Below are 15,281 nucleotides of genomic sequence, written 5' to 3'. Positions count from 1 at the left end.
CTGTTCTGGAACGGTGCCACTCTGGAATTTCTGTAAACAACTTCTCTTTCTGTGGAATTCACTGATAACTTATAAATAACTGTACTTCGTTTTTGAGAAAACAGCTATAATGTGATGCGGTTTATATAATGGGGTTTATCTAACTTCAATGTAAACCTAATCGTTTTTAGTAAATTGACAATTTTTCAGCCATTGTTGCAAACTGCTGTGGAAAGCCTCATCACAGCAGGAAGAAGCACGTAGCCACTTGCGGTCAGCAGCCTTTCCAGGCTCCAGCTGTCGGTTATCAGAGACCTGCTTTCTTCTTCATATTGACTTAAGGCGCTTCACATTGTGACCATATAAGCAGTCTTTGCATCTGAATTTTATGTCTGGCTTTGACTTAGCAGACTTTTTTGAGGCCCAATCAAGACGTGGCATTTATCATCAATTCCAGGGCATGAAATATGCCACTCTTTGCCTCTCTACTAGTTGGTGGATATTTAGATTGTTTCTAGGCTCAGAATATTGTGAGCAACATTGATATAAACTAGAGAAAAAAACAAAAACAGACAAAACAAAACAACAACAAAACCACAAAACCCATAGCGTCCCACTCAAAGAGAGGACAAAACAGCTTATTCTAGAGCCAAGTATGAGTGACTTATGACCTAGGAACAAAACTTTGGGTTATCTCAAATACCATATTCCAACATGGCACCAGTTTCTTGAATTTTTATGGTAACAGAATAAAGAATATCATAAATCAAGGTAATTTTATAGTACATTGGTGGGAACATCAGGCAAGTATGTTGTAGTAAAGGAGAGAAACCTTTGCTCTAGGTCCAGATGTTACCTGAAAACATAGTGTTTGGGACTGAAGAAACTAAAGTCCAAAATGGATTTACCTGATCATTAGAGAATTTCAGGACAAAAATACAGGTGGCTAATAGATTTAATCCAGGATTGCAGATAATTTTGAGTTTGAGGCCACTTTGCAACAATAACAAAAAAAAAAAAAGAAGAAGAAGAAAAAGAAGAAGAAGAAGAAGAAGAAGAAGAAGAAGAAGAAGAAGAAGAAAAGTGTGTGTGTTTGTGCTAATGGCTGATAATAGTCCATTCTATTATCATCCTATTACATTTCATCCCCATGTATCCACAGTTCAAACTTGTCAGGCTTACAGAATTCCTATTGGAAAGGTGAGTGTTTTGGGGGCTGCGGTGGGGTGGGGACTTGAGTTCACACTACCACGAAGATTTGTTTACAAGAACGTCGTATGACTGTATGCATTCATTACTCTTGGGTGTATATAGAGCATAATATTTTATACTAATTTATTTATACTAATATTTTATGTATGCATGCCACCTTTTAAGAAATGACTTGTACATATGATTTTGGGGCTGACCATTTGGATAACTAGTTGGTATGCTCTTCCCTGGAGAGAACTATTTCTCCCACTCTCAGCGTCCCCCCTTGCCTGTATTTCTTTGTCTAGGACAGAAGTGTCATGAGCTTCACACTTGCCATGTTCACGTGTGTATTGGGGTCACTCTTGCTCTGGTCATGCTTAGGCAGCTATGCCGGTGAAACTTCCTGGGTGTAGCCTATGCCATTTCTAGGATAAATTTATGTTCCTGTGTTTGTGTAATCTCACACCTTTCAAAGAGACAATATCAGTTATCTGAGAGAAAGAGACAGACAGAGAGAGAGAGAGCAAGAGAGAGGGGGAGAGAGAGAGGAAAACAGAAGAGAAAAATATTAAATGAGAGGAGAAAGGGATCACCATTAATAAGTGGAGATGGTTATTATAAATATGTATAAAAAATCACCATGGGAGCTATTTCTTTGTATGCTAACCAAAGTGTGGTAACTGGCAACTGTAATCTCAGAACTCAGGCAGAATAGGAAGATCACTGCAAGTGCAATAACAGCCTGGTACACACAAGGCTACACATGTGACTTTGTATCAAAAATAAAATAAAACAAAGAGAAAAAACAATAAAACTATATATAGGTAAATAAATAAGTAAAATAAATGAACAAAGAAACAAAGAGTTTCAAATAAACTAAATCTAGTTTAGGGTAACATCATTTAGACGAAACATAATCTTATGCAACTATAATTTAAACTTTCCAGGATTACCTTAACAGAAAGCTTGAGTGAATGTAAAGGAGAAAGCATTCACATCCAAAACGTTAGGGGCTGAACAGGAATTCCAAGATATGGATTTATTTTTGGAAAACATGCTGCACCCTGTTAGAAAATGAGTACCTGATCCAGTGGTGAACTAAACCATGCCTTATGAAACTGGCATGTGTTTTCATGTGAGTGGGTGGATGTCTATATGTACGTGTGCTGGGTTGGGGTAGAGTAACAGAGGAGGAATGATAAGAAAAGTTGCTTTTATTATTCATCTTTAATTGTCACAAATTAAATGGCTAACCCCTAACTCTAACCCTCTAACCCTAACCCTAACCTTAACCCTAACCCTATGTGCAGACCCTCAAAGCAAGTCGTCCTTAATCATGTCTGAACACAGGATGGAAGTTTACATCCTCTTACTGCACAATTTTCATACTGCTTAGTTATTGGCGGTCTGTCAAAGGGAGAAGACAATATTCTTGTTTGGCTTTGCTTGTTAATAACATTTTCCTTCTCTTCCCTGGAGTTTTCTTCCTTTCCTCTTCCTATTTCTAAAAGTACTGTAACAGCACTAAATGCTGTTTCTTAATTTTTAAATTTGTCGTAGCTCTGTAGATTGTTCTTTTATTTTTTAACTTTTAAATTGAAGATTATACTCAATAATGCGTCTATCTTTTTGTTTAGGGAAAGTAATTAGAAATTTATTAAAGAAATAAGGAATGTGCAAAACAAGAATGTAAATTTGTCAGTCACCTCTTTAAATACAGCTTCAAGGCCAGCTCATCCTTACTTCAAAGTCTCAGTTGTCCCCTCTCTACCAAGAATGGCAGCTCTTCTTATTTATATTATAATTTCTTTTAAATTTTATTGTTGATGAGTGTGTCCCTGTAAATACAGCTTCACTGTGACAGATTTTGAACTTTATATTATCAGAATCATACTGTTGCTTAGTAGTTTGTAACAGGGTTGATCCCCCGCCATGTCTCCCAAGAGGTATTTGTTGATGTTTGAAAATGTGTTGGTTCTCACATTAGGAAAGGATGCTATTGATGTTTAGTAGGTAGGGGATGTGTAGGCTGCCAAACATCCTACATATACAAGACAACCTATCCAGCAGTTGACACATACAGGGCAGCACTCATGACAATTTGCTGGGTCAAAATTTTAATCATGATGAGTTTGATCAACTTGTGGAGAACACTTTATTCCATTTTATTGACATATCATATGGTCTAGTAATTTAAAGTATTGCTACTGGAGTTTGAGTTGTTTCCATTTGGGGACTGAAATAAATAATGCTGCCTGTGAACATTCTGGTCTTTGTATCACGATCCCATGAGAAATTCTCTGCAAGTGGAAATTTCTGGTCCTTGGATAAGTATTTCTTTCCTATATTAATTCCCAAGTGCTTCTCAGAATGGATGCATGATTTTTACTGCAGCACATTAAGAATAGTTCAGGCTCTGTCTCACCCATTGCTAGGAGTCTTAGCTTGGGTCATCCTTGTAGATTCCTAGGAGTTTCCATTGCATGAGGTTTCTAGCTCATTATAGAGAGGCTCCGCCCATCCCCCTTTTCCCCCAGCATCTCTCCCTCCATCCTCCCCCTACACAACCCCTCCTGTACCAGTACTCACCTCCCAACCAGGCATGCCCCGCCCCCAATCCACCCACGATGTCTATTTCTCTTTTCCTTTCACATGGAGAGTCATGTGTTCCCCTTGAGACTGTCTTTTTTACTTATCTTCTCATAGTCTGGACTGTAGCCTGGTTATCCTTTATCCTTTAAGGCCAGTATCCACTTATCAGTGAGCACATACCATGTCTGTCTTTCTGAGTCTAGGTTACCTCACTCAGGATGATCTTTTCTAGTTCCATCCACTTGCCTGAAAAATCTCATGATGTGACTGGTTTTTTTTTTTGTTGTTTGTTTTGTTTTGTTTTAATTTGCTTTTTTTCGAGAGAGGTTTTCTTTGTGTAGCCCTGGTTGTCCTGGTCCTCAGTCTGTAGACCAGGCTGACCTCGAACTCAGAAATCCACCTGCCCCTGCCTCCCAGAGTACTGTGACTGTTTTTAACAACGGAGTAATATTGCATTGTGTAAATGTAACAACTTTTCTTTATTCTTCTGTTGAAGGACATCTAGGTTGTTTCCAATTTCTGGATATTATTAATAAAGCTGCTATGAATGCAATTGAGTGAGTGTCCTTATGGTATGGTGACATGTCCTTTGGGTATATGCCAGAAGTGGCATAGCTATGTCTTGAGTTAGATTCTTTTCCAATTTTCTGAGAAATCGCCATATTGATTTCCAAATTGGCTGTCCAAGTTTTGTCCTCCCAGCACCAGTGGGGGAGTGTTCCCCTTGTTCCACATCCTCCAACATGAGCTGTCACTGTGGTTTTGATCTTAGCCATTTTGACAGGTGTAAGATGGAGTCTAAGAGTCCTTTTGATTTGCATTTTCCTGTCTCTTAAGGATGCTGAACATTTCTTTAAGTGTTTTGTGTTCTTTGATGCCTGGTCCAATTGTCCTCAAAGAGGCTTCACCCAGCAACTGATGGAAACACTCAAAGCCCCACAGCCAAATATGAGGCAGAGCTGGGGGACCCTGTGGAAGAGGGGAGGAAGGATTGCGGGAGCCAGAGGGGTCAAGAACACCACACGAGAACCCACAGAAACAACCAACATGGGGTCATAGCGGCTCACAGACACTGAACTGACAGTCAGGGACTCTGCATAGGACTGACTTGGGCACTCTGCATATATGTTACAGTAGTGTAGCTTGGTCTTCTTGTGGGACTCCTAACAGTGAGAGCAGGGACTGCCTGACTCTTGCCTGCTTTAGAGACCTTTTCCCTCTGTTGGGTTGCCTAGTCCAGCCTCAATATGAGGGAAAGTGCCCAGTCTTATTGCAACTTGATATGGCCATGGCTGGCTGGTATCCATGGAGGTCTGCCCTTTTCTAAATGGGAATGGAGAAGGAGGGGAGGGGGAGGGAGTGACTGGTAGAAGAAGGAGAAGAAACTGCACTCACTGCTTTGATTAAAACAGTGTTACTTTTACAAGGTCTATTTGTTTTTATCCAAGTCATGAAATTACAAATATGTATATTTTTCTACACAAGGAAGAAGTTATAGGAAGAATAACAGTTGCTTTTCTAAAAATAGTTTTTTAAAAAGATTTATTTTTATTTACTATTTTCTTATCTTTTATAAGTATAGATGTTTGGCCTGCAGGTATGTCTGTATACCTCAGGCATGCCTGTTGCTCATGGGGGTTAAAAGTAGATGTCAGACCCCTTGGACGGGGAGGTTCAAGATGCATGTGAGTCACAATGTGGGCGCTGGGGACTGAACTCACGTCCTCTGTAAGAGCAACCACTGCTCTTAACTGATGACATCTCTCCAGCCCTTACCAGGCATCTACGGTCAGTGTCCTCTTGGAACTGCCTTTCATCCCTCCCCAGATGCCATCAGAGAGCTATAAACACCTCTGCATAGCTTCGAATATACCAGGCAACCTTTCTGTTTTTGACTCTTCTCTTGGTCAGTGTTCTCCTTTCTCTGTTCTCCTGCTTCTATTGGACTGCCTGCTTCTTAAGACAAAAGCCAGCATCTGCAGTGCACCGTGCTGGCATCCATCATCGTGTTTCCTGAGGTGAACTCATCTTGCCTGGGCTTCCTTCCGTGGTTTCCTTCCTGGTTCTCTGCGTACTGAGCAGTTTGGTAGAGGACCCTCACATGCTTTTGTGGTCAATTTTAGCCTTCGGAGGCCTTGACTTTTGTCTTTTATCTCCTTTACCCTATTTCCAGTTTTCAAGAGCAGTATCTGAATTTCTAAGTGTTTAATATTAAACACCTTGATTTTGCTTCCTTTGTCTTCTCTGGGAAAATTAAACCTAATTATGTGGACTCCCCCCCCCACCCTTTGCTTCTTCAGACATCTCGCATATAATTTCCCTGTTAGTTATCATCTCTGTCTTTTACTACGAAGCTTCCTAAGATTCTTATTGGCTTCTGGCACTCATACTTTAAAACGTGGCACCAACACTTAACTTAAAAATTCTATGCGTGTGCACCGAATGAGGAAAGCACATACCCTTTGCAGCGAGAACCTTCCTTACTCTTCATGTTTATATATGAAGGATCCTCCACCTGCAGATTAGCAGTTTCAGGTTGTACAAGGCTGCTGGTCCCTGCTAGAAAGGGCGAGGGCTAGAAATCTCCATAACTATGGAGTAAAGGTTTCTTACACCTTCAGTTCCAGGAAAGAAACAAATCCTGCCTTCTGTCCTTGCTGGGATCATGCCTATGATGCTACATGTCATTTGGCAAAGCCATTACAAAAGTAAAGCCACCTGACTCATAAAGTAGCACTCCAGATACACAAGGCAGCTTGGGATGTTAGAATCTGGTCCTTTAGGCTTGCAATAATCTGCGTTGTAATTAGCCTCACTTCACTCTGTTTTCTTCAATGGTTTTGCTGCTTCATTAGTCAATCCTTGACTGTAATATATGTCAACCTGTCTCACTGTTGGACATTTGGTAACAAGAGCCCATATTTGAATAAATTGCTCCTCATTTCAGCTTAACAAAAGGCCATTAACATTTGTAGTTAGCTGGCATTTTCCCTTCCATCTCTGTTTATATATTTCCTGAAATTTACTTTTGTACCATGTTAGTGAATCTTTCATTAAGACAATGTTTAAGTCACTAAATTAATCCCTTTTCATTGCTAATGTGACTTAATCTATGATATAAATATATATGTGACTAGATAAGAAAAATAAAGTTGCAGCACACTGATACACCACCACACATGCATCACGTACCCAAACTGCTCCGGTGCAGTAGCCTCCAGTTGTAAAGGTCACATGTCTATCCTCTTCCCAAGCATCTCCTCAGCCCTTGGGCTTCCATGACTTGGGTTATTCCTTTTTCTAAATCCCTGCAGCCTCTCCAGATTTCCCGACTACTCAGCTCGCCTTTGTGATTCCCACTATAGTTGTTTCCCCCTTTTCCTTACCCATCTCTCTAAGCACTTGTTCGGACTTTGGAACATTTGCATATGCACAATAAGAGGGTGGGAATGGGGCCCATGTACAAGCAGAAGACGCACTCATGTTTTATGTACACATAGCCTGAACATCATTTTATTTAATATTTTTAGTTTTTATTTGCAATGTGTTATACAGCAGCAGATCGAATGTGGTGTTTTCCACTCTCAAAAAGTTTGGGGTTTTGGAGTATTTCAGATGTCAGAATTTTTTTTATCAGGGGTATTCAGCCTAAGTAATTTCATTTTACCATGCATATACTCAGCACTAGAAGGCTGCATATGAAATGCAATAGGTAAGGCCAGAGTGTCATCTTTAATGTAGCATAAGGATTAAAAGGGCAAAGCAGATAAGGAAAGATAAAGATGCCTGGTGGTGACCAGAGAATGATCAACCGTGAGGAATGGATACATATGTGTGATCAGAAGATGACCAACCGTGGGGGGTGGCCACATATGTGTCCCGAGACATAGCAAGATCACCATAGTGGCATTTAACGTCACTTTCATTCCTTGATAACTATGTGTTTACCATAAATAATGTCCATTTGCAGCATCCCTCTTCTCTTTAATGACTGACGTAGGATATATGAACGGACAGTGAAAGATAAGCTGCTCTTTTAAACCATTTGAAAGTTTATTGGTTTTGCTTACACAATAAGAAGTTAGCAACTACACAGGCTTCCACTTTCAGTGACCTGAGCAAAACAAAACACAGTTATTTTACATGGCTTTACTACAAGTGCATGTTAGACACAACACACCCACGTTTTGATGAAAACAGTGTTCCTTTGGCCATTGCACATTATCAATACTGAAAAATGTTTGAACACAGACCAACAATAGCAGTGGATAATTTGGGAGAAAATAGGCTGAAGTCACTTACAAATCACTTGACCTCTAACATCCTCTTTAACACTATTTTTATGCATTGCTATATTAGGCAAGTTAAATGTTAGAAAATATGCTCTAAATTAGATGGTACCTTCTCTTATCTTGGCTTTAATTATGCAAAGGAATCACATTTGTTTCTTACCACCCTTGGTCTGTATGCTAAAATTTTGAATAAAAAAGCCACAGAATATAGTTTTATTGTATATATTTTATTGTATATGTGTGAAGAGTATTCTTATGCCATTTCATAATTTGGCAGTATGATTATTACCCATGAAGATGGAAGGAACATTTGGGTTAAACAAGAATGTTAGGACTCAAGAATTTAGTACACAATAAAACCAATCTAAAACTTACTAAGAATTAAAAATATGTTCACACTGTGAAACTACTGGGGAACCAATAACTAACTTAAAATTGAAGATCTGGGGTATCCTTTATGATTGAAAAGTATTTGTAGAAAATTGTAGAGAGGAACCTATACACACAAACTGTGGTTGACTCCCAAAGAGAGTCATGTGGCTGATTCTGTACTGTTCATTGTTTTTGACCTCATTGTCCTGTTTGGGTTTATTGTATTGTCACAGAGGATTTTGGCAGAAAACTGCATTCTTAGCTCATTTTTAACATGTGGCCTGGGTTATGAAAAGGAAAGGAAAGGAAAGGAAAGGAAAGGAAAGGAAAGGAAAGGAAAGGAAAGGAAAGGAAAGAGAAGGAAAGAAAGAAAGGAAGGAAGAAAGGAAGAAGGAAAGAAAAGAAAGAAAGAAGAAAAGAAAGAAGGAAAGAAAGAGGAGAAAGAAAGAAAGAAAAGAAAGAACAGAAAGAAAGAAAAGAAAAGAAAAAAGAAAGAAGGAAGGAAAGAAAGAAAGGGAAAATCTGTTATATTTTAAGCGAGGTTAAAGCTCTCGGGCTTGGTTTGTTCCCGAGTCGTTCTGAGAACTCTGCCTGTGTTTTGCTGGAGCTGAACCAGGACCTTTCACACTGATGTGACGCGGCAGTGACGAACGCGGGGCTAATAATGGGACTCTTTCCCCACGGGCTTCCTCCCGCTCCACCTCATTTCCTCTCTCTTCAGTTTTCTCTTGGGCATTCTTTCACACACTGCTCATTCGGAGTGAACCTAAGGCACGTTGTGGAAGGAGATTAAAAAAGCACTAGCCAAGAGCGCGCAATGAGGAGGAGCTCACAGACCCCGAAGCAGTTTGGCTTCTACCTTTTAGAAAAAGCACCATGTCCAGAATGCCTTTCTATCGGCAATTTTCAGAAATAACATTAAAAAAAATGATAATATGCCTCCAAGAGAGCTGGTTACAGTGACTACTTTCTATGTCGTCCAACGATGGTATTTTAGTTATCCTGCTCTGTGGACCATTCTCAGTACAGCATGGTTCAAAGGATGCTCTCTGCCTCTTTGCCATGTGGACACTGCACCAGGCAATTCACATGCTGTCTGCAACCGGATTACTGGCATCTCTTTGTCAGAAAGCTATGAACGCTGGGACCTGCCCTTTGCTAAGTCATCTAGGTGTAGTGCTTATAGCTAATAGTTAAGTATTTACAGATGACGAAGTTAATCAAATGGAACTTACACTTCAACCATGAAAGGATATTTGAAAGAACCTTGAAGAAGTCATAGGTAGTGTTCTGTTTTGTGTCTTTCTGTGGAGTGTGTGTGAGGGAAGTTCCAAAGTCTCAGGCATAGCAGCTCAGACCTCCCCATGTTTTCTCTGTGACATTGTGTAAGGAGCATGATGATTTCAAACATCCAGGCTCCGTTCCGTCTCTTTTCCATCCCCTCTTCTGATCATTTAAATGTTTGTAATGACCAAAAAAAGTGTACCAACCTTACCGCTTTCTCATGTTGCCTATAGTTATAGTCAGATTAGTGGATGTCATAGTATGCACTAAAGTTTATTAGTGGTTTTTATTTTTAAAGTTTCAAATGGAGAAATTGAAACTTTGTTCTAAGAACTGCTTTACAATGTCATGCTTTCTTATATCCAGGTTCATAGGATTGGATAATAAGCCCCTGCATAGAACTTCTGAGTGAAGTTCTCGTTTTTTTTTTTTAAATGTAAGTAGCATGTGAACACACCGGGGGCTTTTAAGAGCTGTGCTAAAGTGCTGACTAAGAATCTAAGAGCTTCCGCACGGAGGCTTCATTCCTTTCCATGGCTTTCTTAGGTTGTAAACAGGCCGTGAAATATTAGGTGTTGGAACTTAGAACATTCAAAATAATCCCTCTTGCATGCGTGCACACCTTTCTGCTGGCATGATTTTCCATTTTGTTTTGGCAAAGGTTTCATTTTGTTTTAATGACGTCTGTCCACAATGAGGACAGTGAGATTTGGCGAGTGTCCTCTCCTTCAAGATGAGCTGTATTTATTGCTGGAACGGAAGTTGTCATATCCGTGGTCATTAGCTTTGAACTTCAAGCAGGACTGCTTCTCCTCCAAGGACTGTTTTTCCTCAAATGTCTGGCACCAGCAGCACAAACAGGACTGTATAAAACAGAACAACCATTACATACTTACTCAGGCACCCAGACAATGCTCTCTCTTCTCACACTTGGGGCTCTGATTGTCCTTGCAAGTGTGGGATTCTGGTTCCCTCTCTTGCTATGTCCCCGCTTTTCCCTCTTAAAAAAGAGATGCAATTAAGGCCAGCAAGATGGCTCTGTGGCTAAAAGTATTTTGCAAGCCTGATGACAAGTTGTCTATGTATACACACACACACACACACACACACATATGCACAATCATGCACACATGCACACACACACATTGTACCATGTGATGCATACACATGTTGCATGCACACAATAGTAATAAATAAAATTTTAGAAATTGAAAAAGTGATCACATGCTGTCATATGCTGATTTTTTGCAACTACAAAATACAGAGAAGAAAAAAACTTAGTCAATTATCATTATTTAAGAAAGTCTCTGAGTTTTTTTTAGTATATGTGTGTGTGTGTGTGTGTGTGGGTACAGATGCACGCACACTGCACAAGAGGCCAGAGGAGGATGTCTGTTGTTTCCTTCTATTGCACACTCTCCCTTATTCTCTTGAGACAAGCCCTCTCACTGGATCTGAGGCTCACTGTGTCTGCCTAGCTGACTGGTCAGGTGTCTTTATAATCTCTCTGTCTCTGACCTGTAAAGCTAGGGTTACAGGCACAGGCAGGCAAGTCTGGCTTTTTACAGGGGAGCTTGGGTTTGAACTCATGTCTACAAGCTTGCATAGCAGTGCTCTTTCCCACTGAGTCAACTCTTTAGCTCCGAAAGCCACCCTTAACTTTTGACACTTGGTCTTATTTACTTGGAAAGCGATTCCTAATGTGTGACAACCGTGAAGTCAAACATTTTCCCTCGAGAACACAAACATTACAGTTGTACAGGTGCTTGTGTTCAGACTTATGTAACTAGGGTGTGTGCCCCAGAATATGCTTTTTCTCACTTGACAGTGACATACATAATGCTTAGCCATTTTTAAGCTACATGGTACTCTCCCATGCATTTTTGATATTGTTATGCAACGAATTTATAAAGGATGCAAGCTCCTTGATTTTATTTTTCTACTTTTCACTGGCCGTTTTTAAATTTTTAAAATTTGGTTCAGCCCGTTTGTTTTATGATAGGCTATGGGACTAAGTGAATAGGTTTTCTGTTTGGGTTATGATAAACTCTATGCTCAGGGAAATAGCAGGGTTTTTGTTCTGTAAAGAAAGGAGTTGGTTTGGATAAAAGTTCTCCTCCATCACTAATGTCTGAGTTATGAATTGGTAAGCACATTTTCAGCTACTTTAGTGTTTGCAATAAAATGAATTTTGGTTTTCAAATAATGAAATACCAGGGACAGTGTCCATTCTTTTGTGAGAGGAGGCATGTTTTACTTGGTGTTGCATTATTGAAAGAATGCCTGAATAGGTGACTGGGGACCATATTGCCAGCATCTGAGTTAAGAAGGCGTGTGTATATTCTACGTGGAGCAACATATTGTCACTACACATAGAAGGTAGACAAGATGGAGTAGAAATGATTTTAACTTTTTATACTTGCTATTTGTGTGTGTGTGTGTGTGTGTGTGTGTGTGTGAGAGAGAGAGAGAGAGAGAGAGAGAGAGAGAGAGAGAGAGAGAGAGATGTCCTGGAGGGGGAGGCTATTGAGTGTCTTTAAGTGCCTTATTTCCTTAAGACAGGGTCTCTTACTGAACCCGGAGCTAGGACTAGTGCCTACCAAGTGCCAGCAATCCTATCACTAGAATTATAGGCATGTGAGCAGCCACGTCTGATATTCCCCCCTCTCCCCATCTTTCTTTGGTGTTTTGAGATAGGACCTTACTATGTAACTCAGACTGGCCTTGAAATCACAGAGACCTGCCGATCTCTGCCTCCCGTCACCCCTGTCACCCAGCACGGCATGCCTCACTTTTCTCATCAGTTCTGGAGACCTGACCTGGACCTGAGCACAGAGCAAGCACCCTAAACTGTTGAGCCCTTGACTTTATTCCCACAGTCCATGAGAAAAAGAAATTAGCTTACTTATCACACAAATTATAGTTGAACAATAAAAAATCTACCAAGGTCGGAAGAACGCTGCATCTAACTGTGTTTCACTCTTCTCTGACTACATGACAATGAGTAACAATATATGTAATTTTATTAATCTGAGCAATTCTAATAGTACTGGTGAATGGCTAAGGCATCCAGGCATGGCTGACTACTGACAAGGATTTATAAGCAAATATGTTTTATAGTGCAAAAGTGATATTAAAAACATCACACACATTGCAAGTCAGGGAAAATTAGCAAATTTCCAGCTCTCTCTAGGTAGGAGTATTAGTGTTTTTATAAAGCCTACATTTGATGCCAGATCACAGGAAACATTTTATTTTAGAAGAGTCTCTTACCTTAAAGCAGTTTTTGAATCTTTTGCTCACCAAATACAGGGCGATTGGATTGATGCAGGAATTGATAGAGGCCATGTTGATACCAATGTAGTCCAAAACCAGCAAGAAGCTGCAAGAAACCCAAATGTGTCTGTAAAGATTACATTCCTCCAAGTGTGTAGTTAATGTGCGCCTTGTGTTTTCATGAAGAAACCCCAAATCACCCACATGTAATGTTTTGAGTTTAACCATGGATTTGGCAGTAGAGGTAGGTGCCTGTCTGCTTCTCTGCCTGCTCGTGTCTCTCCGTCTGTCTCTGGCATCTCTGGCATCTCTGGCATCTCTGCTGCCCTTCCCACCTTCATCTCCCACAGGCAGCTTTTTTTATTTTTAAATAAGATTCTCGTTTGGAAGCAACGAGGCGCTCAGAAGAGAGAGGACTGATGCGAGCAGTGAAGTCTCGGATGTGACACTTTGCATCTTGTCACTCATCATTTTGACAGCTGTGCCCACATTCCCAAGGTTTTCCCAGTCCCTCTAATTTACCCACCCAGAGAAGGAGCAAAGTGAAAATTGAGAGTCTTAATTGGCCTCTGTGGATAAGAACATAGCATTCTTTCTGCCTATTAGATGGATTGATAATGGAGAAATATCTGGATGACCATAATTTCATAATTATTTCTCTTCTCTCTTTTTCAACCTAAGTTAGCACAGATTACTGAGTTTCATACATACATATGTCATACATGTTACAACATACATGTTATGATATATGTGCCATCACATACATGTCACCGCACGTTGTTCTTTATTTGCTTCTCTCCCTCAGCACCCTCTCCTACCCCCTCTTCTTCCCCCAAAATAGCTGCCATGTCTCCTTTCATGTCACGTGTGTTCCATTGTATTTTCTTTTCTTACCTCAGAAGCTCACACCTGTGAGGATTGCTCTGGTCGTAGAGGGTAAGCTTCAGAATCCTGCTGAGGTGAAGGGGAAGCCAGCAGAGAGCAAACACCAGCACCAGGCAGAACACTGTTTTGGCCACTTCTCGTCTCTGAAACAGAGCCACAGGCCCTTATGAAGCTGGCTCACACTCTCCTCAAATAGATATTTAACCATATTTACCAAAATAAAGACTCAGGGCAACGAGCTTTCAATTAGATAGGTAGTGTGAATGAGAACTAAACTCTCTAGAGATTCAGCTATTAAACGTAAGGGGAGGGGGATGGACAGACGGCTCGGCAGCTTAGAGCGCTGGTTGTTTTGCAAAAGAAATAGGTTTGAATCCCAGTACCCCCATGGTGGTTCATAACCATCTATCACTCCAGTTCCTGAGAATCTGGTGCCCCACTCTGAACTACACGGGAACCAAGCATGTGTTCCCCACACACAGAAGCAAAACATCCATATACAAAAAATAAATCTAAAAATATATTATACATACATTGCGTGCGTGCATGAGTGTGTGTGTGTGTGTGTGTGTGTGTAACTGGACAAGGTTGTAGAAGTCCATACTACCATCATTTGGAGGCAGAAGCAAAAGAAGGATCCGGGATTTAAGGTTATTTTTGGCTACATGGTGAATTCAAGGTTAGCCTGGGCTAATCAAGATTCTGTCTTAAAACAAAACAACAACAAAAGGCAATGATTCTCTTTAGATCATAGATGATATAGTCTCTAGATAATTCATATAAAATGTTTTTTTGTTACAGAAGTAGAATAAAGAAAGTGAAAATATGTTCTAGTGTTTAATATTAGCTTATCATTGTCATCGTCATTGTCATCGCCATCATTGTCATCGTCATCATCGTCATCGTCATCATTGCCATCACCATCACCATCATCATCATCGACTTTCATCTGACCATAGTTATGGCTACGCTCTACTAGATCCTTCCATTCTCTGACCTGCTTTAAGTGATCATTCAAAGCAATCTGCATGCCACTCTTCTTTCTGAGCATCTCACAGGTCATCAGGGTGTAGAAGATCGCAGTGACGGCTAGTGGCAAGCAGAAATAGAAGCTGAACAGCCACCAGTCCTTGGCTGTCTTGTAAAACTATGGGGAAGAAAAAATTATGATTAATATCTTCTGCTTAAAAATGTATGTATCAAAAGTCAACTAGAAATACAATGTTCATCAAAGGGCAATGATTCTGTAACATCTTCCATATATGAGGTGTATAGAGTTTCATGGGCCATATCTACTGAACACGTAAATAAAGACCTGCATTAAATTAAAAACATTGCAGAACATATTTCAATTCTTTGGGATATTATAATAAGCTGTAGGCAGCTGAACAAAATTCTTATGTGTAG

At 40.1% G+C, this 15,281-nt stretch overlaps 1 protein-coding gene across 2 annotated transcripts in view; it reads right to left on the bottom strand.

Annotated features, from left to right (window-relative positions):
• Positions 1-7,799: 7,799 nt before the first annotated feature.
• Ednrb (endothelin receptor type B) overlaps positions 7,800-15,281 on the bottom strand; it is a 28,532-nt gene continuing 21,050 nt past the window's right edge. For both annotated transcript variants that reach the window (XM_052190742.1, XM_052190741.1), the window contains 4 exons: positions 14,872-15,021; positions 13,884-14,017; positions 12,987-13,095; positions 7,800-10,576 (listed from right to left, as the gene is read on the bottom strand). In XM_052190742.1, the coding sequence (XP_052046702.1) occupies positions 10,442-10,576; positions 12,987-13,095; positions 13,884-14,017; positions 14,872-15,021 (528 nt within the window). In that variant the 3' untranslated portion in view covers positions 7,800-10,441. The remainder of the gene's footprint in view (positions 10,577-12,986; positions 13,096-13,883; positions 14,018-14,871; positions 15,022-15,281) is intronic.

The sequence above is a fragment of the Apodemus sylvaticus genome, chromosome 8 (assembly GCF_947179515.1).
Source record: "Apodemus sylvaticus chromosome 8, mApoSyl1.1, whole genome shotgun sequence".
NCBI lineage: Eukaryota > Metazoa > Chordata > Mammalia > Rodentia > Muridae > Apodemus > Apodemus sylvaticus.
The sequence above is the reverse complement of the archived record's forward strand: the minus strand, read 5'-3'. Positions and strand labels throughout refer to the sequence as shown.